The sequence below is a fragment of the Ammospiza nelsoni genome, chromosome 1 (assembly GCF_027579445.1).
Source record: "Ammospiza nelsoni isolate bAmmNel1 chromosome 1, bAmmNel1.pri, whole genome shotgun sequence".
NCBI classification, from domain to species: domain Eukaryota; kingdom Metazoa; phylum Chordata; class Aves; order Passeriformes; family Passerellidae; genus Ammospiza; species Ammospiza nelsoni.
The window spans coordinates 32,783,858-32,807,078 of record NC_080633.1 but is presented as its reverse complement, the minus strand read 5'-3'; the positions used below and the strand labels follow the sequence as shown (position 1 = coordinate 32,807,078).

General features: G+C 42.3%; 2 protein-coding genes across 2 annotated transcripts in view; one reads left to right on the top strand and one right to left on the bottom strand.

Moving 5' to 3' along the window:
- IGF2BP3 (insulin like growth factor 2 mRNA binding protein 3) overlaps positions 1-11,823 on the top strand; it is a 112,378-nt gene extending 100,555 nt beyond the window's left edge. The window contains exons 13-16 of the mRNA XM_059487476.1: positions 3,957-4,031; positions 6,925-7,056; positions 8,173-8,286; positions 9,217-11,823. Coding sequence (XP_059343459.1) covers positions 3,957-4,031; positions 6,925-7,056; positions 8,173-8,286; positions 9,217-9,318 — 423 coding nt within the window. The 3' untranslated portion in view covers positions 9,319-11,823. The remainder of the gene's footprint in view (positions 1-3,956; positions 4,032-6,924; positions 7,057-8,172; positions 8,287-9,216) is intronic.
- Positions 11,824-14,770: 2,947 nt separating this feature from the next.
- On the bottom strand, positions 14,771-21,248 carry MALSU1 (mitochondrial assembly of ribosomal large subunit 1). Its single transcript, XM_059487450.1, has 4 exons — positions 21,068-21,248; positions 19,268-19,446; positions 16,772-16,853; positions 14,771-15,575 (listed from the first exon to the last, which is right to left on the bottom strand). The coding sequence occupies exons 1-4, from the start codon at positions 21,246-21,248 to the stop codon at positions 15,397-15,399; spliced, it is 621 nt and encodes a 206-aa protein (XP_059343433.1). The 3' UTR covers positions 14,771-15,396.
- Between the last annotated feature and the right edge of the window lie 1,973 nt (positions 21,249-23,221).

Genomic DNA, 23,221 nt, shown 5'->3' with positions numbered 1-23,221 from the left:
AGCAAGTTTGCACAAGCAGTGCTTTCCTGAACATCCTCCCCCACTCCATGCTTAGAATATGATGTGATAAATAGTACATTTGTTTATAAATCATCTTTTAATCTTCCCTGAGACAAGATAATTAGAAGCATGTTTTCAGACGTCTCCTGAGGTGTGAAATATAAGCTGCAAAGAAAACTACTTTGGTGGTCTTAGAAACAGACTTGTGCCTTAATGATGCGGTGGTTAAAGGCTTTCTCCTTGCTTTAGGTAAAGTGAAAATTGGTGGGATAAATTCCCCTCCTAAACACAGCAGCCCAGTAGAAGTCCCTACCCTCGTGGCAGCCCCTGGTCTGTGCCAAATGGATTGGCCTGGGCTGTCAAGCTCAAATGGCTCCATGCTGAATTGTTGGTGGTGGAACTTCACCCATGTGCTGCTCCAACCTCCTGGGGCCAGTCAGTCCTCAAACAGCACATTTACCTTCTTGTTATTAGGTTTAACATCCAGCTGTTTGTGTATCGACCACCTCAGTGTAGCCAAGAACAGGATTGTCTGCAGAGGCTGACCTCTAATAGAAACTTGAGTTTTAGTCATTTTGGTCAAATCTTTCTTGGCTGTCTACAGAGGTTAGTTAGTACCAGCTGCAGTTGTAGGAAAGCCCTGGCTTTTGGCCACTAATGCCCTTGTAACCACAAAGATCTACTCTAAATGCTTGAGCACTTTTTTCTTACAAATAATATTTTCTGCTGTTTTATGCTGTAATGATAATGTTTTGGCCTAAATTAAAAAAAAAAGAAAAGTTTAGAGAACAGAAGCATGTAGCTTTAGTATGCTGTTAGATGGGCATTTTACTGCACAGATAAAACAAATGCTTTTCTCTCAGCCCTCTTTATTTTTGTTTCAGAGGAGTGATGTGTTTAGTGAGTGCTATGGCAGGGATCTGCCAAAAGTCTGGGGCACAGGGCAGGAGCTGGCTATGCTGAGTTGAACTTGGTGAAGCTGAGCTTGGCTTGGAAGGTGCTCATCTAAGTATACAGAGCAAAATAATTGGGGAACCCTGATGAATGAGTCTTGTGTGGTTTGCTTAGTGCTGATCTATTTACTGGCCAGTCAACCAATGACACACTGCCCAAGTCCATCCTTTTTTGAGCAGAATGTTAAATAGTTATACTACCCAGTTGGTTTACATTAATTGAGCACTAATAACCATATTTTTAGGGGGAAAATGAAACAAGAGAAAGTGGTAGGTGTCAATATTTCTTTATCAAATCTGTCTTGCGTGGGGCTGTGATGCATCATATGTATTTCCTCTTCTCCTCTCCATTCCTGCAGCTTGTATCTAAAGTTTATGGAAGGTGCAGCTAGGTGGAGAGAGAAATGTGAAACAACCTGGACCTCCAAGAACCCGTCCAAACTAGTTCTTCAGTTGGTCCTTGGAAGAGAGTTTAGTGGAAAGGGAATTTCCAGTATTTCTCATGCATCTGGCTAACAGTGGCCTCAGGCTTCCTCTACTGGCTGGCACCCCTCTACCCCATGCATTTAACATTTCTGTCTTAATTTAAATTCAGATAAAAGTTTTCTCAAGCTCTGGTCTTTTTTTCCTTCAGTAGGAATAAAGTAAAGATATTTTTTTTTGTGAAAACATGATTAAATCTTAACCAAAGTACACAGATTCAGGGTATGCTTGCAAAATTGGGATGCTGCATGTGTACTTATCTACTAAAATAATGCAACTTAACCTGTAAGCTGGCAGAACAATGTGGAGCATCAGGCTTGCTTCTATGTGAAAGTATCAAATATGGCAACTGGTAAATTATTCAAAACTTCTAAACTTCCCTCATGTTGAAATGGGACCACTTCAACTTGCCCTCTGTCATAACTTTGGAAGGAAATGATAAATTGTGAATCAAGGAATCTGTGCTTTTAGCTAAGAGTTGGAGGGAGTGCTGCCTGAGTAACTTCTAACTTGCCCAACTGCAGTAACCATACTTTGTGGAGGAAGTCAGTCTGTGCATAATGCTTGTTTTGAGTTGTGCTGTAGCTTGGTACAGCTGAAAGCCTTTCACATCCTCCTGCATCTCCTCTGTGCTCATGCTGAGCTTTGTAGATCTGGTGAAACTCCCAACCCACGATGCAGAGTAAACCCCAGATGCACTGGGGTTCTGTATGACGCTGCAGTGTCCAGGCTGTCACCTCAGAGGTGAACATGGCTCTTGCTGAGCTCAGGTTGTGTCCCAGTGCTGCTTGGCAGTGCAGGCTCACTGTGGGACTCCAGACTCAATTATTCAGCAGAAGAGCCAGCAAAAGAGATTTGAGTTGTCTGTTGCCCACCCTGTGCTGCTGGGACCTGTTGATGACAATTGTCATCTCCTTGGTTAAAAATTGCTTGCAGGGCAGCCCTTCCTGATGAAAGCTGGGTTTGGGTGTATCGAGTTGTCAGTTTGTGGCTTTTGGCATATAAAAGATTGTTTTCTGGTTAGGAATGAAAAGTTGTTTAATCTCAGAAGTTAAATTCACCACTTGTATAGTATTTGTATGTATATAAATACTTTTTCCAAAGGCAGACAGAAAAATTAATACAGAATTGTCTTAGATTACCTCTTCAGACATTGAAATGTTAGTTGGTATATGTTTCTTTTGCAGCCCTCAGCCATGTTTTACCCCAGCTTCTGAGAACAGAATATTCTAGGATAAAATCAAAGCAAGATATGTTCCTGAACATTTAGACACACATAGGATGTAATGAAGGTTTGATGGAAAATGTTTTTCCTAAAATTTTAATGAAGGTGCTGGTGTTTAAGAAAACTAGAGGTGGCTGAGACAAACCTGTCCACTTTACACAAATGACACTTGTCAGGCTGAGCTCTGTTCAGTCAGCTGTCTCTAAATGTGCCCTGAAATTTTGCTCCTCTAAAATACTTTTTCCAAAGAATGAATGGATTTAGTCTGTGCTTGTTCTTACAACATCATGACATATAAATGTACTGCTTTAAAATTAATGTGTATTTTTAGATCTATCCAATTGGAATTCATAAATAATGAAAAATAGATATGCAAACTAGATAACTGGTATGTAATGCCTTCTCCATCTTAGGGTATAATATGAATAATGTTACAAACTTTCCTTAGCAAAATTCTTTAGTGAAAATGATGCCTGGTGACTGGTAATTTGTCTGAAATAAACTACAGCTGTTAAATATGAATAACATCCCTATGCCAACAGCTGAGATGAAATTCTGTAGTGTTTAATATATTGCTCATTCAACAGCAGCTATGTAATACTAGATGCAACAATGGAAATGTCAGTTGTGATAAACAAAAGATTCATTTGGAATGTCAGAGGCTAGCTTGAATTATTCAATGCCACTGGAGTCTGAGAAAAACACCCACAGAAATCTTACTGTTGTGGTGACATCAACTGCTAAAGACCCTACAGGCATCTCTGTCTCAGCTCTGGTGGAGCTTAATTTTTATTTGGGTCACACATTGTCCAGTATGGAGGAATGTTTTGGATCTGATTAGTTACAACAGTAAAGTGATCCTCTGTTCTCAGGGGAATGGATGAGAGCTTTTGCTAATGAGCAAAACTTGTTAGAAAGACTATTCAAGCTAGTGTGTAGGGATGAGAATCTCAGTTTATTAACCAGATTTGTCTTTTTGAAGGCTACATGTCTTACATCACTCATAGCCACATGAAAACGCCGTGTGGGATTCTGCCATGTGTGGACGAGTAGCTGTGTCTTTAATTTTCAGGAGTAAATTTGCTCATGGTGGTTTAGCCAGTTTCTCCATATTTCATTACAGCTAATTAATGCACTTTAAAGAGAGCAAACCCATCATGACTGAAGTGTGATGCTGCTGCTGTAACAAATAATTTTTCACTCCTGAACAGAATGTGAGACTGAAATGGGGAGGGGGTGGCTTTAAACTATTCCTTCAAAAGACAGCTACCAATAGCTATGTTTATCCATTCCAGATTGCCCCTGCTGAAGGACCAGATGCTAAGCTGAGAATGGTTATCATCACTGGACCTCCAGAAGCTCAGTTCAAGGTACAACATACAAAAACTTGTCAGTATGTAGTGGCCTTTGGATCCTAAGGGACAATATTGAAAAACGAAACTCTTGGTTCCAAGCGCGCTTTATACAAAATTTCAGAAAATACTTGAGTTTTGCTTTCCTTCTGCTGGAAGGTCTCATGGGAATATGAGTAATACAGTACTATTAGAGGCCACATTCTGGTCATCTGAAAAAACATGTGTGTTCCATGTAAGTGAGAATCAAGTCTAGCATAAAAATATGGCCATATTACATTCCTAAATGTCTCTTCTATCTACAAGCACCTTTGAGTTGAGTCTTTTAATCTGTCTTGGTATGTGCAACAGTTTTGTGTGCTTAATTGAAATAACAAAGCTGACAAGATGAAATTGAGTCTTCCCAGGTTGCTGTTTTGTGCCAAATGGAAAATGCTTTTTGGGTAACTCTACAGATAAATGTAAGATTTCTAATTGTATTTCCACTGCAACTACAAGGAGATATTCAACCTGATTATCCCATCTGTGCTCAAATTAAGTTCCAGAGTGGCCTTCTGCCTTAAATGTCAAGGGATAAATCTAGTTACCCCAAAAGGAGTTGACTGTGCTAGGAGTGATGCAGGCAGCTCAGTGCAGCAGCCTGGCATCATCACAGGTGTGGCCTGGAGCATGTAGAAAGTCACTTGAGAGTTTCTTGTATCCTGGCATCATTTTCTTGCCTATTCTCATTTTTGACTGTATTTTTGCTTCAGGGCATCTTGCAAGAAGGAGGTGCACAAATTTCAGGGATAGCAGTTTCATTAATGCCTTTAGGATTTTTGGAAAATTATCAGGGCAGGTATTTTGCAGTGGTAATTACAAACTTAGATGCATTTGTGATTGTTGCTCAGTTACCATATGCATTTGAGATGCCATTGAAGGCAAAGCATGACTAGGAAGCTCTGTGTCCTTGATATTTTCTGTGTGCTTGTGGGCTTGGCCACATGTACTCTTATGGTCTGGGATCAGCAAAAGGTCAGATACTGATCAGATATCAGTGGACTTACCTTCAAGGAGTAGCATGCCAAAGGAAATTTGGGCATCCCTTATCCTGACTTTTCATGTAGGCAAAGGCTTGTCCTCAGGTTTCCTCCCCAAGATAAACTGGGAGTCCCACAGGGCTCTTCTGGAAGCTCTTCTCTCCAACCTGACTCCTGCAAGGAGGAAAGTGTCCCTTTTCTGCACCTCATATGTAGTTTAACACCAATCAATCACTACTTTGCACTTGAGCTCTGCTTGCAAAGGTGCATCAGTGTAGTAGCACAGTCCATGCTCCTGGGCTATGCTGGTCTTATGAAGGAAAGGGATTGTCCCTTGGGCTTTATTCAGCTCCAGACCTTGCAGTGTTTTAGCTTCTCTTTGAGCAATGCCCTCTTGACTGGGATGGGCAGAGGCAGAGCTCAATCCTTCCTTTGATCACTACTGTTAGCCTGAAGCTGGCTTTAGGGCCAGGTCCACACTTCATTAGTGCTCTCCCTAAGCTCTGATTAAGAAGGGTCTCCTCTCCTGGGACAGTGGTTTTTGGGGCACCAAGAGTGTAAACTGGTGCTCAACAACCTGGAGAGGGAATAGCTGCTGCTCAGATGAGTAATGAGCTCTGGGAGAGGCAGTGTTATCTCAGAGCCTGTGACTTGGGCATCCTTTCCTTGCTCCATTGTGCTCTGCTCTCTGTGATTCCTATCCCTGGTGGCTGCAGTGGCTGCATCCCTTTCCTCCTGTGCTGCTGCAGCCTGGGGATGTTGCAGTGTGCAGGGCAGTTGTTGGCAAGGCAGTGGGAAGGGAGCATGGCACTGTTCAGAGCCTTGCTGCAGTGCTCCTGAGGGCTCTGGCATCCCTGTGACACCACTGTTCATGCATGGCTGTGCTGCCTTGGATCTGGGATAGATGAAAGTGAAGGGGAATCTAGGGGAGACAACACATTTCAGCCACCATTTTACTGTGCAGAGGCTTGCAGCCCAGTTAGGTGTTTCCTTTCCTAAAGACCTTCTCAAGAACTGAAAGACTGGAGGTGTTGGAAGACCATCTACATTCCTTTTTTAAAAGTCATCCACATCCTTTCTTTATAATTCAGTAGTAACGTATGTTCTTTTGAAGCATCTAGGAGCCAAAGAGTTGAAGACTTGGTTACCATTTCTCACAAATTCACTGAAAATGTCTGTGAATAAGGAAATAAATGTGTTTAGAAATCAGCAAATCTACAACCTTACTCTCAGTGGACATTCTTCTTGCTATCTGGTACTTGTGTGCTTCCCAGAAAAAGGAACTGTGTGCTGGTTGGAATAGTACTGTTCCCATGGAACTATTTAGATCTGGGCAGTTTGTTTCTTTACTTTGGAAATTTGAGCAAGTGCAAACTTATTTATTTTAAAACAATATGTAGTAATGGATTGTAAAAGCAAGCTCTTTGCTTCAATTGGAGTCTTTAGACCATGACTTGTTGGGGGTGTTGTGGCTTTTTTAGTTTAGCATCTTAAAAGAATGGTTTTCTGAATCAATTAGTTGCATTTTGTGCTTCTGGGTGTAATAAAAAAATTGGGATTGTTGTTCTGCCTGACAGTTCTTCTCTCCACCACTCTTTACCTCTACAGAAATGTGGTAGTTTCTTTTAAAAGCAATATTCATACTGAAAAGCATAATAATAATAATGATCTCTGTTAAATTGCTGTGTGGTTCTCTGGTTTGTCAAGCAGTCCTTGGAGTTGGACACTGGTACTTACTAGTTTGGTACAAAGACTTCTTTTAGAAAAGTAGTATATTTATTAGGGAGAACACTTTGTCAGGATTGTGTACTAAGAATTCACCTTTCTGTGGAATTTCTTGATGTTAACTACATTCCAAGAAGAACATTCTCTGACTGAAAGCAATTTTGCAGGCTCAAGGGAGAATCTATGGAAAACTTAAAGAAGAAAATTTCTTTGGACCTAAAGAAGAAGTGAAACTTGAGGCTCATATAAAAGTGCCATCCTATGCTGCTGGTAGAGTTATTGGTAAAGGAGGCAAAACTGTAAGTAGCTGAAATAAAACCCTTAGTGTTGCTTAATTTTGTTTCATATTCAGTGTGTATATACACATAAAGCTTAAACTTTTAGCTAAACTAATTCTTTGATGTTACATTAAAGCAGGAGCTGTTTTCTTAACTGTACTTGTTACATTTTCCTTCCTTCTGCTGTGGAGTTGAAGCCAATCTTAGAATGATTTATTTCATTTCTAAATAAGTGGTAGGAATTTAAGACATGTTCAGACCTCAGTATTACCGAAAAAATCATACCTATCTTTGTTGCAATTAACTTGATGGCATTTCTTAGGCTCAGTTTGTTGTATAAAATAACATCACTGAGATTTTTCAATCCTAAAAAGGTGCTGGTGCTCTGCTGGTGCTCAGGTATTTTCATTTGATGTTAAGTCAGGAGCTAGATGATATTTGCAAAGACTTGGTTCAGTCTTGGGGGTCCATCCTGAGTGCAACAGGGTCTTTAGGTCAAGTGTCAAGAGGCAGTGTGGCCTCTTCATTTACTTGCAATGGCAAGAGGTTTAAGGACAAACATGTCTGAGAAGCTGCTCATCTAAAACTTTATTTACACAAAGATAAGCATTTCTAAAATAAAATTAGTTTAATGAGACAAAGACTCTTACCTCTACTTAACATGATGGAAGCCTGACAAGCTGCTGAAAATAATTTGAACAAATAGAATTTCCCACCTGCTCAGTCTGAAGCTCTTTATATTGTATAGGTTTTTGAAGGAAAAATATATAAACACTCTGGCATTTTTCTTCCCTATATTGTATGATTTTTCTGACCTTACACTTTTAAACTCAACTGTAAATACTGTGGCAACTATTTGCTTTTTTAAAGTCATGTATTTAACACCTTCTGTGTGTTGTATTTAGTCTTTAAAACACTTTTACAAACCCAGAGGACTTGGTGCTAATTTATGTTAAGAGACACGAGAGGCCCAGCTTGCAGAGTGCACACTGCTGCATAAAGATGCTTTCTGTTAGTGAGGGGTTTAAAAAAATGTAGCTTGGAGGATGATGTTTCAATGGTCTGTGTCTTTGAGGCTTGGTGGTTGTATAACATTTGTTAGTTTAAAGTTTTCTGACTTCTACTATCTGTTTATAGGTAAATGAGCTTCAAAACTTGACAAGTGCAGAAGTTGTAGTCCCTCGTGACCAGACACCTGATGAAAATGATCAGGTGGTTGTGAAAATAACTGGTCACTTCTATGCATGCCAGGTAGGAGGATTGCAATGATTTTCTGTATTTGCCTTGATGTTTCCATGGTCTTTCTTTTATAGCCATGTGCAGGAGCCAAGGGATGGAAGACTTTTGCTCAGGATACAGAAAGCAGTGCTTGCCAGGCTCCTCTGGTTGTCTTGCTGCAATAAGCTTTCCTCATGCCTGTGAGAGAGATTTATAACAATACTGCACGTTCACATATGCAAAAGTCTCTTAAATTCTTCTGTCAATTTATGCAGGCTCTGGCACTGCTAAAACTTTGCTAAAGCCCAAAGAAAACCCAAGTTGTGATTGGGCTGAAATTCAGAAGGAATAGAGACACAAGCCATACCATAGTATCTGGAAAGAATACACCCAGATATGTTATTCATCCACGTTGCCCAATCTCTTGATATAATATGATAAAGAAAAGGGTCACAAGATTCCTTCCTTCACTTAACTCAGACTTATTCCTTTTGATACTTTGCTGCAGGTGACTTGTAGTTTAGAAAGGAGATGAGGGGGCTGGGAAGTCCTGTAAGTCTGACCTTCTGGTTACCCTAGTGTATAAAAAAATTGTACCCTCTTTATTACAACAGTGGTTCTTATAAAGCATTTGTATTTCCAGAGAAGTAAAATTAAGGTTGTAGCTTCAATAATCTCAACATTGGTAGTCATCTACCTATTCTCCTGCTTTCTATGCTACAGATGAGAAAACTGACCATGCAAGTAGTTGAGGTAGGTTGAAAAGAGAAGAAAAATTAAAATTTAGGCTGTATATCATGATTAATCTCAAGTGTATTTTAATTGACAAGTAATCTAGTCAGTACTAGAAATTCAGTCATTCCAGATTTTTCTAATCCCAGTAGCATCTCTTGTTGGTTGTAAACAGCTGTCACTGCAGCATGGCATCATGATGGGCTGTTTCTTCTTCTTTGTGTCCTTCAGCTTGCTCAGAGAAAAATTCAGGAAATACTGGCTCAGGTAAGAAGGCAGCAGCAACAGCAAAAAACATTGCAAAGCGGACAGCCTCAGCCAAGACGGAAATAAAGGTTTAGGAAATGGCCCATCAGAGACAGATGCCAGACCAAAGACAGACTGTGTGACAGAGAGACAGGTGGTGAGCACCTGTTGAAGTTTTATGCAGAAGATCCACCAAGCCAATCACCTGTTCGAGGACCAGGCAACCGTTGAACGCTGTCTCTGAGAATGTATTCTTTAGGCTCTCTCAAACTTTTGAAACCCAGCTTTAAAATAAGGACCCCTTCACTTCCCTTTTGTTCTATTCTCACAATTTAACATAAACTCGTTAGTCTTTTTTATTGTTCTTGTTATTCCCCAACAACTTTAGAACTTGGTTTAATGAAGCTTTCTCTTCTGAGTTCACTGGTTAAAAAAAAAAGAAAAGAAAAAACCAACAAAAAAAAAGAAAAGGCATTGCTCTTATAGGTCCAGTTGTAAAAGAATAAACACATTTGGAGGGTGGGATTGCGGGTGGGCTAGGGTTAGAGCAAGGGTATTGACAAGAGTTTAAGTGTTAGTCCCAATGTTGAAACAAGTGGCATTTTTTAAAAAGAATTTGGTTGCATTTTTACATAACACTGCCATGAATAACCTAAGGGAAGTGTTGAATGGTGTTGGCCAGGGCATAAAAAGATAAATATGCATTTTACTAAACTACCTCAGGCATTTAGTACCTCAATGAGAAATTGTTCCTTTTTTGCTTTTTTTTTTTGGTATTTTGTATACTTTATAAAGCTAATAGTTCTTGAGCATTTTATTTTTTTAAAAAAAATTAAAATTTGATCAGCCACCAGCCAGGAGTACTACAGACTTATCGGGGAAAAATATAGTAGAGCACTTCTAGCTGCTGGCTGATGGGAGTAAGGTGGGTAAAAAAAACACAGCCTCAGATTTCCTGAGGGCTTCAACACCATCATTTGTTTAAAAAAAATTCAATGAATGTTCAAAAGATAGTGAATGATGCCAACATTCTGATAGCAGCAATGCCGTTTAGTTTTCTTTTAAGATGGGATGAAAAAGTTTGTGACGGTACTTTTTTGGGAACAGGACAAGGAAGTGATGGCAAGAGGCTGGGGTTGGGGGAAAAATTTAGAAGGCTGCAAGAGGCTGAATTTTTTTTTTGTGCTACTTGATTGAATGCATGAACCCTTTGTGCCTTTGACCATCACTACCTAATAATGCTACATTTAACCATTTGCAGCCCATTTGGACTTTGCCATTTTGTTCAAAGAGCAAGCTTCATCTTCAGTTTGATAGAACACTTGATCTGCTGGAGCATTTTTTTGAGGCCAGAAGGGTCTCTGCTGTCTGCAGATCACATCATACTGCTTTCAGTTACCACGATGGGGGAAGGTCAAACAGTGTTTGATCACATTGAAAGATAATGAAAGGCTAAGTTTACATATCCAGCCGCTGTTATGGGCCACACTAAGCCACTTTGAAGGTTTTGAAAATGATTACAAGAAAAAAAAAACAAAACAACAACCTCTCTAGCCTGGCTTATAATAGATGCAGCAGGATTTATGCACGTTCTGCAACCAACCATTAGAGGAGAACAAAAAAAAAATGTCAAAAGGCAGGGATAACAGGAAAGTTACCAAATTTTTAAATTTCCAAATGTAATTTGAATGATGATTGTGGTAATAGTGACACATTCAAGTTTCTACAATAAACTTCAGTCTACCTCAGTTTAAGAAAAAAAAAATGTGGCAACACATGGTGCATAAAGACTGCTGTGTGTGTGTGTGCGCGTGCGCGCCTGTGTGTGTGTGGTCGACAGAGCCATGCTATTACCTCTGAACCTTTTTTTGTGATGTTTTTTGTGCATGAGATGATCAGAATCACCATGCTGCACTGATTTGAGGGGCACAGCGAGCAAAAACATTTGTTTCATCATTTTGTTATCTACCTCTTAGGTTCATGTTGAAATAGAGGCATTACTACATAGACTAGATAATTTTCCCAAAGATCATTGTTGTACAGATTAGATAATTTTGAAAATGGTCTGAAGTGTTTTTCCTGCATCTCTTCTTTACTAATTGGTTTAAAAACCACAAACTTATGTTGTAGTTTTAGCAAAGAAAATGAGTTTCTTTTCCTTTTTTGACAGTGACCTTCATCTAGCCTTTAGGATAATTTTTTTTTTCTTACAATGAATTTAAAATTACTGAAGTATGGAAAGTACATAGCATTTTAATTTTTGTTGAGGCTTAAGTCAGTTGGACGTTCCTTTCCTAACATTTGAGAAGGATTTGACTTATTTTCCATTAAAAATTACTTTACAGATAGGCGCTGCATTTACATCTGCTGATTTAAATACTGTCATCTCTCTTAAATTTCTAGACTTAATATGGTATCTCATGTTTTTCTTTTCAATTGAGACTTGGTAATTTGGAGTATTTGGGAATAGCTAGAAAGTAAATACTGTAAATGATTTCAATATCCAGAAAGTATGGATCATTTTTCATCTGTAATGTGCCCCCCAATGCAGCTCTACTTGCCAGATGCCTCTGAATGGAATAAAGAGTTTAACTCCTATCATCAGATACAGTTGTGTGGTGTTTTTTTAAATTATTGAGGCATAGGGACAGACCGTCCCGAGTACTTGCGGTTCTTTGATCAAGTTGCTTTTCTGTCCATAATAACTGGATAAGGATGAGCAGTAACCTAGAGGTATTCATTCCACAGCTGCTAGGACAGCCAGGTTACAATGTTTCCTCTTCCCAATAGAAGCTGTGATTCTGTGGCTTGTAATGAATCTTGTCCCTCCCATCTAACAATGCCATATTGTCTGTAGGACAGCCCATGCTTTATGGTTTGCCTTGCATCATTCACTTGAGCTCATTTGCTGTGGAAGGAACGTGGACTTGACAGTCCTGACTGTCAGGACAAACATGAGATTAGAAATGCAGTAAATTTTTTTTGGGGGGGTGGGGGGGTGGTTAGGGGGAGAGGGGAGGCAGTTTTTACCCAGTCTTTACTGTGGTGGTCTTGGAATGATGAAGCTTTGTCATTAATGTGGCTCTAGAAGCTTGGACAGGCAGAACCAGTCACATAGGCAAACAAATTTGCTGGCGATCTCTCACCCCTACCATGACCACCCAAACACACCACTTGCCAGTGAGGTGGTATCACCTCTCCATTTAGATCCTTGTTAACATTATTTCGTGTAAAACGAGACCAGATGTTTAACTGAATGCTTACATGAGAGGGATGAGTTGGGGAATGAAGGAGCATCATGAATTGCACAATTCCCTATCTTTTCAAAGAGAACTGGGAAGCCCAACTTGTTTTCCAAACTCCTTCACCTTCCTACTTCACAGCTCATTTCCTGGGATCAACCAGCAGAAAGAGGGAACTGAAGAAATTATGTCTGTAGAAGGCACTGCATAGAGTATTGCATTTCACAGGGCACCCTAAGCTCATTTCTCCATGTGAATATCAAGCTTTCCTCTCAGAAAACAGCACCCTGTCACTTGAGCAGCATAAAAAGTCAAGCCTTGCTTTGTACTGCTGGTGCATTGTGACAGCTCAACCCCTGACTGTTTTAAGCATTTGCTTTATCATAACATTCTTATTTGCTTCTAACCTTCCAGAGCTTTTATTCTTAAGCTGCAATTTCCAAGGCATGCGCTCTTTTCCATTAAACGGAGCATGTGTGCTGTGCAAGACAGCCTGGGCTTGATATGGGTGAGGTGGAGGATTCTTAAACAAACATGAGAAACTGTTGAGAAAGAGCCCAGTTTGAGTGCTAACAGAGATGTTAGCTCAAGTGACTGACACAAACACTGCTTGAAAATGAAGTTACTCAGATGCAGTGCAAGAAATCAGAGAAATGATGACAAACGTTTCACTTAATGGTTTCTCCTGTTCATCTCATCAAGGGATCCTTCACAGAGCCAAACCTACATGTACCTGTCCAGAAGGACTGAATGCTGAATCCACACACTCCTTGCACAAACTGTTTGGTATTTTTATTTTACCCAGAAACCACCTGATTTATCCAAATGAAATAATTCCCAAATATCTTCTTTCCAAAAGGGCTTTAGTGTTGCACAGTACTGATCATCCAGGCTGGGTTAATTCCTACCTCCCAGCTTCTGGGACTATCAGGCCATAGTCTCACCAAGGCAGGCAGGTAACATGGTTGGAGCACTGCAGCAGCTCACCAGAGATTAGAAATGCTTCTTTTAAATGGATGAGAACCAAGTTCTTTTCCCTAGGCCAGCAGTTCTGATTGTTTAATAGCAACCAGTAGATGTTCATAGAACTCCTTTTCACATTATTCTTTGCCAGTTAAGACAGCTATATTTAATTTACTGGGTTTTTTTCTCTTCTGTTTTTTTTGTCTTTTAGACTAGTAACCCTTGTCACCTCTAAGAGTTCTAGCCTGTTCACACAGTTGTTGTTTTCTGGGTACTCCTTTTGTTACTGCTCTTTCAGACAGGATACTGTACGTGGTTCTGGTTACTAAAAGTGGGTTCATATGATGGTGTAATGTTTGCTGCACCTACCTCTATTCAGCACATATAACTTATCCACAATAGCAGTAAAAGGGAAATGTTTCAGGGAATGAGTTGAAGTTACTCCTACGCATCCCTCCTAGGAGGAAATGCCTGATTTAGAACCCATCAGGCTGTAAGACAGCCAAGGCTATCTTTCTCCCTGTGATTACTTTCAAAAAGTGTCACAAAGCATTTTGAAAACCTTTCTCTGCAGTTATATTTCCCAACAACATATTTTTTTTGTGGGCAAAGATGTTTTACCTGCATGGTTTAACTACACTTAACAAATACCCTTCATTGCAGAACTATCTGCTGCCTTGTATCAAAGAGCAGGTCAACTTGGAGGCAATCATTCATTAAAAACAGAGGTTAGACACAGCAAGAAAACATGACCTGAAATAGAGGGAGAAGTGGGTTTTGGTTTGTTTGGATTCTTTTAAAAAAACACACTTCCTCCTGAACAACACAGCTACACAAAGTGAGCACAAAGACCAGGCTCACTTTAGCCTTACAAACAGAAGACGGTGTGCTGGGCAGAGATGCAGACAGGGCTTGCAGAAATTTGTGGGCTATGAGGAGAAAAAGGTCATTATCCTCAAGATCTCCCATTTCTGCTTTCTGATACATGGCAGAGCAAACTTCCCCAAGAGGAAGAGATCCTACTCCAGTGGTAACATTCCTGTCCTGTAGTACAGAAAAGCATGTTGTTTTATACAGACAAATTGGTTACCACCTTGAAGTTCTTTAACTGGTTATCAGACCATGCATCAGTCATGCTAAGAACACTGAACAGTGACTTCTGAAAGTGCTGAACAGTCCATTCCCACTTCAAAGAGTTGAAAGTTTTCACTGCCATAGTGTATTGTCTCAGTGCCCCTTTTCAGAAAGCAGGTGAGAGGAAAGCTAAGAGAGGAGTCAACTGCACACGAAGGATGAGCTGAATCCTCTCACATGAAAACAAGTAATTGAAGCACTTCAGTTTGGGGCTTTTTTATTATTATTAAAACCAGGTTTGCCTTGGCTGGAAAACTGATTTACTGTTCTGATAACTCAAAGCACATTTATTTGTCACTGTTGCTCTTGGCTTTTATGTTCTCAGTAACACCAGTTTGTTTTCTGTCCCCCCTTCAGACCATGTCTTGCTTTATTGTGACCAGAAGCAAATGGCTCAACACAAGAAGTGTCATCTCAACTGTAGTATTTCACAGTTTTTCCTTGCAGCACTCCATTCTGTTTTGCACTGCCACTACAGGGTGTCTTCCAAAGATATTAGAAAAACAATTACTCTAGGGGCTGAGCAAGAGTTCCAGCTTAAGCAGCTGTCTTCGCCCCGCTCCTCTCACTGCAAACTCCACTAAGCCAATGGCTCCCCTGGGAAGCTCTGATAGGATTCCTTTGACATTTCATGGTTGGACTCTAATCTTGAGGGTTTTTTGCAATCTCAATGATTCTATGATGCTGCTCACTTTAGCTTGCTCAGAACTCTACCTGGGCACACCCAATAAAACCACAGTTTTGTACTGATCAACTGTACTGACTACTCAGCTCTCAAGACTCTAAGACTCAGGCACTCTCATCCTCTTTCCATGCAGTAGCTGCTTTAAGTTCTTGTCTCAAGACGATCACTGCTGTTGGGAGTCAGTCCAAAGATAAAGTCCTTTGGCAGGGACTGTGGAATCATCTGTGCTAACTGGTCATCATAGGGACCAAGAGTCCACAGCTTCTCCAGTTCATAAACCTCTCGTGTCTCTGGCAGCATGAAATGAACCACTATGTTACCTGCACAGAACAGAAATTCACAATGAATTAATGACAACAGTAAAGCACTACTACACCTTCAGCTGAGCAGAGTTCAAGCCCTCCACCCCCTTTCTGGCTAGATACAACACGACAGCTGATAAAAGTCCTTTCCTAAGCTGCTGCTTCCACTTTCTCAGTGTTAGGAATTTGTCAGTCTTTCAAAAAACTCCAAGACTACAGTAACAATATATGAGACACAATTCTTTAAAATAAGACACTATCACAAGACTCCAAACCAAAGAAATTATGGCTTCTATGGGACAGATGAAATACAAAAGGAATTTCAGTGAAAGAGTCCCCTAAGGTGATAGATGGATTTTAAGCTTTCTTGTATTGTCAGCATTCTGCTAAAGCCAAAGTAATTCTTCCTAGGAGTGTTGCTCACACTTTTCAGGTGGTTTTTACAATGAAATAGGTTCAGACTTTGATGTACTAAGTTTTTCTGGTTTCATTAATTCTGTGCCAACAGCAGAGAATGTTAATTCCAGTGTTTGTCTAATGCACTTTTCTGTAGTTATTCCCTTGAATTCCAATTAATTTTCAGTTATTACCCTCAATAATTATTATCATAAGGTAGCCAAGGCTTAACATCAGTGGCTGCAGTGCTCCTCACTCATCTGTAGGTGAAGCTTTCATCTTTTAGGTCAAAACACCAAGCCAGGGGGTGAGATTCTAAAAGTAGCAGTGAAGGAGAACTGCTTTTTGAATGTAGTCTTTTGTATTTGTGTAGAGTTCCACACTTGTAGAATAAAGAATTAAACTCAGTGTCTTAGGACTGAGGTTTTACCCCATGTGATGGTATGATCTGGACAGTGAAAAAGTGTGTTCAATAGTTCACTAGTAAGGCAGTGTACCGTGAGCTCCCATTTACCCAAACATGGATTACAGAAACCTCAGGAAACTGACTGAAGTAGCTTTTTTCCCCACTATTGTTACCTTCAATTTATTAGGACCTGTTTTAGCCACTGAAGAGTAGTTACTGGTTTTTTTCCTAAATGGCAAAGATATTTAATGGAAAATCATTTATTATCTCAGTGAGTTCAAGCAACAATTGGAATTCCCAAACAGCAGAGAACTGTGAACTTTCCACAGCAACCAGGGTCCATGGTGAGATGCTTCTGTCAACAAAGAGCTCATGCAGAACTTTTGTTTTTCTCAGATTCACAAATATTTACCAAAATCAATGCACAGCCAGTCATCTGTCTCTTTTCCTTCAATCTGAATATGAGGACCACCTTCTTCTTTGAGATGCTTGTACTGAGAAAAAAAAAAAAAGAATGGCAGAAAATTAAGTATTTTACATTTATTTAAAAAGCACTCAAACTTAACAGAGAAGCTTGACTTTGCTGAGTTGTTTCAAAGCTTAAATGGGTTAGATTGCTTCATGCTGGTCCTGGGGTCTGCACAAAAGAAAAAGGCTAATATACATTTGTACTAATGGAAAATATATACAGATTTCTCAAATCTGAAATCCTAATGCTCTGGATTCCCATGCCATTGTCCAAGAATTTTGCAGGTATCTTTTATCAAGATGAATACTAAATACAACTGTCTTTCCATTACTGGGTCAGGGGAGGGGGCAGCTCAAAGCAGGGCTGCCCAAGGTCAGCCAGGGAAAGTGGGCAGCTCCCTGTGGTGCCTTTTGTAGTGTCAGCTTGAGAGGCTCAGCTCTCCCCAGGCAGTACATGAAGAACCCAAACACCCACCAGGGCTGGAGGAATTTGACAGCTCAAGGCTGAAGTATGGCCACTTTCAGACCTGGCCATAACCTACTTGTTCCTCTACTAGGAGTATTGACAGAAATGGCTCCAGAAATCCAATCTGCCATGGAAGACAGAACACAAACCAACTGTACCAGCATGGCAAATGAGTCTCACTTCACTGGGAATGCAATTACCACAAAATGCAGCTGTTAGCTGCTGGGTAATGATGCTAGTTTGCAAACCAGCATAGAAAACTTTCAAAACGTTAACTCAGAACCATTTCTACCTTCCTGTCTTTAAGATGGCTTGTGAGGTATCTTCAAAAGACTCCAACAGTCTGCTCAAAACGCTAAAAAGCCCAGTGTGAATTGCCATCAGGTATCATCAGGCTGCAAAAGCTGATCCCTGCTACAAGTTTGCAAGCCTTATCTTTAGAGCTGGGTAAGGTGGAGTTACAATACAGCCAAGTGTTAGCTTCCTCCTCTGACAGCAAACCAGATGGGGATGTGGGCCTCTGCCACTCACAAGCTTCTGGAAGCAGAACAGGAAGATCTCATGCTACACCTGAGCACCTCTTAGCTTTACTGTGAGTAAATCACAAGGGTGTAGGAATGGCAGTAAAGCTTGCCAAGTGCCTGGCAGCACTCTGGAGCACTTGCTGTGCTTTACCTCTTAAGCTTCAGCTACTTTTTACCTAGAAAATTTCCAGTGTGAGACAAACTCAGCCAGCCCCAAGTACTTGACCAGGCTCCCCAGTTTCTCAGGATGCCCAGGAGGACACCATGCAGCCTCCCAAGAGGCTCTGCCCTTGCAAAATTGCTGCTTTTACAGCCACCAGAGGGTGCAGCCAAGTTTCTGCAGGGCAGGTGGTACTCACTGATCTCTCCTGGTCTGGGGGAATGAAAAACTGTTAAGACTACAAGTTATACAAGCAATAGAGTACATACTAAACACTCTGATTTCGCATACTCAAATCACATTAATGCAACTTCCAGCCTAAGGCAACATTTTGGTTTGCACAGATGAGCCAGTTCCTGCAGAGAACACAAGAAACTTCCCATACCTGCTCTGAAAGGCCCTGAAAAGCTAAACCATCACTCCCACTCTCCTTTCCCCCCTGAGTCTCACAGCTGAAACCAGCGGGATGGGAAGGAAGAGAGCAAAACCAAGAGTGAAAGGAAAACCAGGGTCAGGAAGGGAAATAAAGTGGGTGGTGAGAAGGCAAACTCCAGGCTGAGTACAGACAGCTGATTGACGGGGCCGGTCATATTCCTCATGCTGTGCTTTCTAACAGCTGCATGGCTCTTCTCAGGAAAGAAAGTTTCCCCCTCCTGAGTTTCACCCTCATCTCTAAGCTCAACCGGTAATTTTATTCTGACCTCCATTCTTGTACTGAAAAGTTCTCCTTCTTCCAAAGGCAAGCAGCAGAGGATTTCTGAGCAAGGATGGCTGCTGCTGCCTCTCCTCTCCTGCAGTACATGCACAGCAGGGGGACCATTAACCACCAGTTTGCTTAAAGCTTGTGAGCGGACCCTGAGCCTCTTAAGAGGCCAACTTTTTTTCCAGCCTTACAATGTATCTGAGAAAGTGGAAATTTTAAGGATTGAGGCTTGAGAACAGCTCTTTTGAATGACTGGGAATAGGACTGGTGCTTGCTGGACAAAAATAAAGGCAGACACAGGCCATCGTCACCATCTCACATCATTCATGTTCTAGTCACCCAACTGTGTCCTCAGCGTTCCACATACAGAGAGGTCTGTTCCTAAAACCTAATACCTGCATTTTGTGCAGTACTCCTAAAGGAAAAAACCCAGTTACTTCCTAGATGTATCCAGGACTAAATTACATAATGCCATCAGTTTTATCTTACCTGGTACACCTCTACACATACAATCCTGGGGTAATTCCCATCACAACACTTAAACCATTCCCAAAACTCAGAGAGAGCAGCAAGAACTATGGTCTTACCATTTTCAGCATGTAATTCGCCATTGCATGAAGATGCCGTGGTGAAAATCCGCTCACAATTATAAAATAATCACAGTATTTTAGTTCTGGAGATAGCTGGATGACACAGATGTCTTTAGCATTTTCCTGCCTCAGCAGTGCTACAGCCAAGTCAATGTTGAACTTGGGAAGAACAGTATCTGGAGCACACAGAAAAATAGTACAGTGGGAAATTTTCTTTTTAATTGCAAAAATAAATCACTTAGAGCCATAAAATAACAATACCTGAATTACAGCCTAAGCCTGTCACTCACTGAGTTTGGTTTGATACTGACAATGCAACATGAACTGCAGATTTTTTAAAATCACTTTTACAGCCACCAAAGTGGAGAAGTAAGCACTCTTCCAGTAAACAACACCATCACTAATTGTAACAGTTACCCAAATGAAACTGTGCTTTTTGCTAACTTACTTATTTCTTGTTGTTGCTATTTAAAAGCCAATAATATCATTCACTTGTCAATGTAGATTAATTAAACCTAAGGACTCCAAGAGACATTATTAAAACAACAGACAAAATGGAAAATATTTCAGAACGATGCTTTTCAACAACCTGTGATAATACATTGTGATTAAACTGTTCTAGAATCTCAAGTAGAAGAAACCAATATTTTAAAAACTGAGCTGACATGATGCAGAGTGAAGACATGTTTTTATCTGCAGGCAGAGTAAGGCCACTTTTTTTTCTTTTTCCCTAGCCTGACCTGGTGCAGAGCATTATGATATTGTAGAGGAAGCTTTAGTCCTTCAACAGTTTAAGGAAGCCAGCTTACAGAACAGTAAATCAGTGAAACTATGTTCTGTTCACACCATGAAAAAAGTTTATTTCTAATTTGTCCCAATTAGGTAGATGCAACTTGTATGCACACTTTAGGCATAATTTGAATCTGTCAGCAGTGCTAGTCTGCCACTATAAAACGAACATTAGTGCAGACTGAGCATCAGCACAAAGCCAAGCTTTATATTTCCCAATATAACAAAAAAGCCAAACAAAGGAACAATAGCTACAATTATATGCATGAATGGGGATAAGAAATTGGATCAGATCTCTGTAAATTTAAGGCTTTCAGCTCAGGGCACTCTTTCAACTTTCAGCTGTGGTCACACATCTTGAAAAGCAGCAGTGGCCACAGATCCTCCGGACACAGTGGTGTTACAGAAAGCAAATATTTGCCTGGTAGCCACCTGAGAAGCCTCCAGAGCCTGTCTGGAGAACGGCTGGGTGAACATCACCAGGCACTGCCCGTCTCGGTCAGATCCAGGCTGTGGGGAACAGCCGCAGCCCAGCCCCGGGCACACCCGGCCTGTCCCTGTCCCTGTGCCGAGGCTGTTACCGAAGGGCACGGCACGGCACAGCAGGGCATGTCACGGCACGGCACGGCAGGGCACCGCACAGCAGGGCATGGCACGGCACGGCACGGCAGGGCACCGCACAGCAGGGCATGGCATGGCACGGCACCGCACAGCAGGGCATGGCACGGCGTGCGGCCGGCAGGGATCCCTCACACACACCCGGACCGGCACCGGGCCCCCTGCACACGGCCGGCTCCTCGCTTCCCAGCAGCGCTGCGGAGGCCGTGCCGGCCCGGTGCCGTGACCCCGAGCCCGCGGTCCCGGCCGGTCCCTCACGGCACTGGGCACGGCGAGGATCACCCGCAGCTGCAGGCGCGATTCCACGTGTGCCCTTTCCTCAAGAGGCGGCACACTCCGCTCAAGGTCCCGCTAGGCACCTCCGCAGCGCGGCCCCGGGCTGGGCCCTACCTGCCGGCTGGCGCTGCTCCGCCGCCCCCAGCGCCCCGGGCCCGGCTCCGCCTCCCGCCGCCGCCGCGCAGCCCCGACCCGGCGGGGCCCGGGATGGCGGCGGCTCCGCCCGCGGGGCGCCCCCGGCCGCGGCCCCGAGCGGCCGCAGGAGCCGCCGCGCTCCCGCCAGCGCCCGCCACATGCCGCCCGCGCCCCGCCCTTCCCCTCCCGGCATAGCGCCTCGCCATTGGCCGGCGGCGGGGCCGCCCTCTCTCCTGATTGGTGCAGCCGGCTGCCGGTCGGGCCGCGGCGCGCGCGCGGCGCTGGCCCCTGGGCGGCCCCGCTGGGCCCGCGGTTCCTCCGCCCGGAGCGGCCGCTGGCTCCGGGGGCGGGCGGTGGGGTGGGCCCACACAGGGTCACAGAGCCATAGACAGGCTTGGGTCGGAAAGGAGGTTAAAGATCGTCCCGTTCCGACCTGCCTGCCGTGGGCAAGGACACCTTGGTGGCTCAGAGTCCTGGCCTTGAGCACTTCCCAGGGATGAGGCATCCACAACTTCTCTGAGCAACCTATTTCAGTGCCTCACCACCCTCACAGTAAAGAAATTTTTCCTAATACCTAAACGTACTATCGTTCAATTTGAAGCCGCTTCCCCTTGTTCTGTTGCTCCTCAGCCTTGTGGTGTCCCTTGTCCTCCCGCATGGAGCCAGAGCGCAGATGCAGGTTAACCTGGGGATACGTCCTGAGGGGGCTGATTGGTACCGTGCCTTGGGAACATGGGCCAGAGGGCAGCAGAAGGGTCAGTTTTAAAGATGGTTTGACATGTCTGGATTTGAGAGGAAAGATCGTTCTTGCTCTGTAAACACCACTGTGTTATGCTGGGTTGTTGGGCAGCTGGAAAGGGCAGGTACAGTACATGGGCGCTTCCGTACACACCTAAACCACATATCCCAGCTCAAGCCTTTTGCCCCCTTTTATAGGCTACAGTTTTGCCTAAAAAACTGCACCTTGTTTGAAACTAACATGGTTTTCCTGTGGAATGTGTTTTCTGTTTGTGTAATTCCTGCATGGTGTTAATGGGCACAGGCTGGTAGGCTTGCTATGGAGAAAGTTGTCAAGGGCTGAGAAATTATGGCCTTTAAGCATTTGTATTTAATGTGGGTGAAACATATCCCTCCACCTCCCTCCCCTAGAAATCCAGGAGTTTAAAGGGACACTAAAATAAGAGAATTACCATTCAGAATGTTTTTCCCACTCTCACGAAGTATGATGGTCAAATATTAAGGTTTAAAAGACATAGTCATGGATGGTGCCAGACTCCTTCTGGTGGGGCCCAGCAACAGGGCAAGGAGCAGTGGCCATAAACTAAAACCAAGAAGTTTCACCTAAACATGAGGAAGAACTTCTTTACATTGAGGATGGCAGAGCTTTGGAACACGATGTGCAAGGAGGTCATGGAATCTCCCTCTCTGGAGACATTCCAAACCCTCCTGGACACGCTCCTGCGTCATTTGCTGTAGGTCTCCCTGCCTTGGCTCGGGGTCTGGACTAGATGATCTCCAGATCCTTCCAACCCTACAAATCTGGGATTATGGAATTCTGTGTGAATTGTAAGGACCTGTAGTGATAAAAGCTTTATCATTAAAGAAAATTTGACTATGCTGCACGAAGCCGGAAGTGATTGCTTGTACTAATAAGCCACAGTGTCTGGATGACTCTTGCAAAGTTTTGTTTCATTCCTCTACAATTCCTTCAGAGACTGGTGTTTTAAAGCCTTGATTTCAGCTTAATAATACTTTTGGTAAGAAAAAAGTGCCACATCTGATGAGCCTTAATTGTGTGCTATAAAAAATATTCAAGAAAAAAAAGAGGGGAGGAGCAAAATAAGTGGTTTGAAATTGCAACTCAATTTTTAAAGTCATTCTTAACAAACTTGCTACCCAATTGATGTTTCTGTTTCTTTTGAAGACACGTTTGAAAGGATGTTCTTTCTATGAAGACAATGTACATTTATCTTTGATGTCATTCTTGATGTTATTTCTCCAAAGGGAATGCCTGAAACCTGTCTTGTAACATTTGCTGACATTCACAAATCTGTTGTTTGTCAGCTGTTCTTGCCTTTGAAGGACATGAAGCTCATTTGTATCCTGATCTGTTCTGAAATTGTGTCATCTGGG

Coding starts and splice junctions, on each gene's coding strand:
- MALSU1 (XM_059487450.1), bottom strand. CDS start 21,248: ATGTGGCGGGCGCTGGCGGGAGCGCGGCGGCTCCTGCGGCCGCTCGGG. Junction 19,447..21,067: donor GGAGCAGCGCCAGCCGGCAG/GTAGGGCCCAGC, acceptor TGTGTGCTCCAG/ATACTGTTCTTCCCAAGTTC. Junction 16,854..19,267: donor CGAATTACATGCTGAAAATG/GTAAGACCATAG, acceptor TTTTTTTCTCAG/TACAAGCATCTCAAAGAAGA.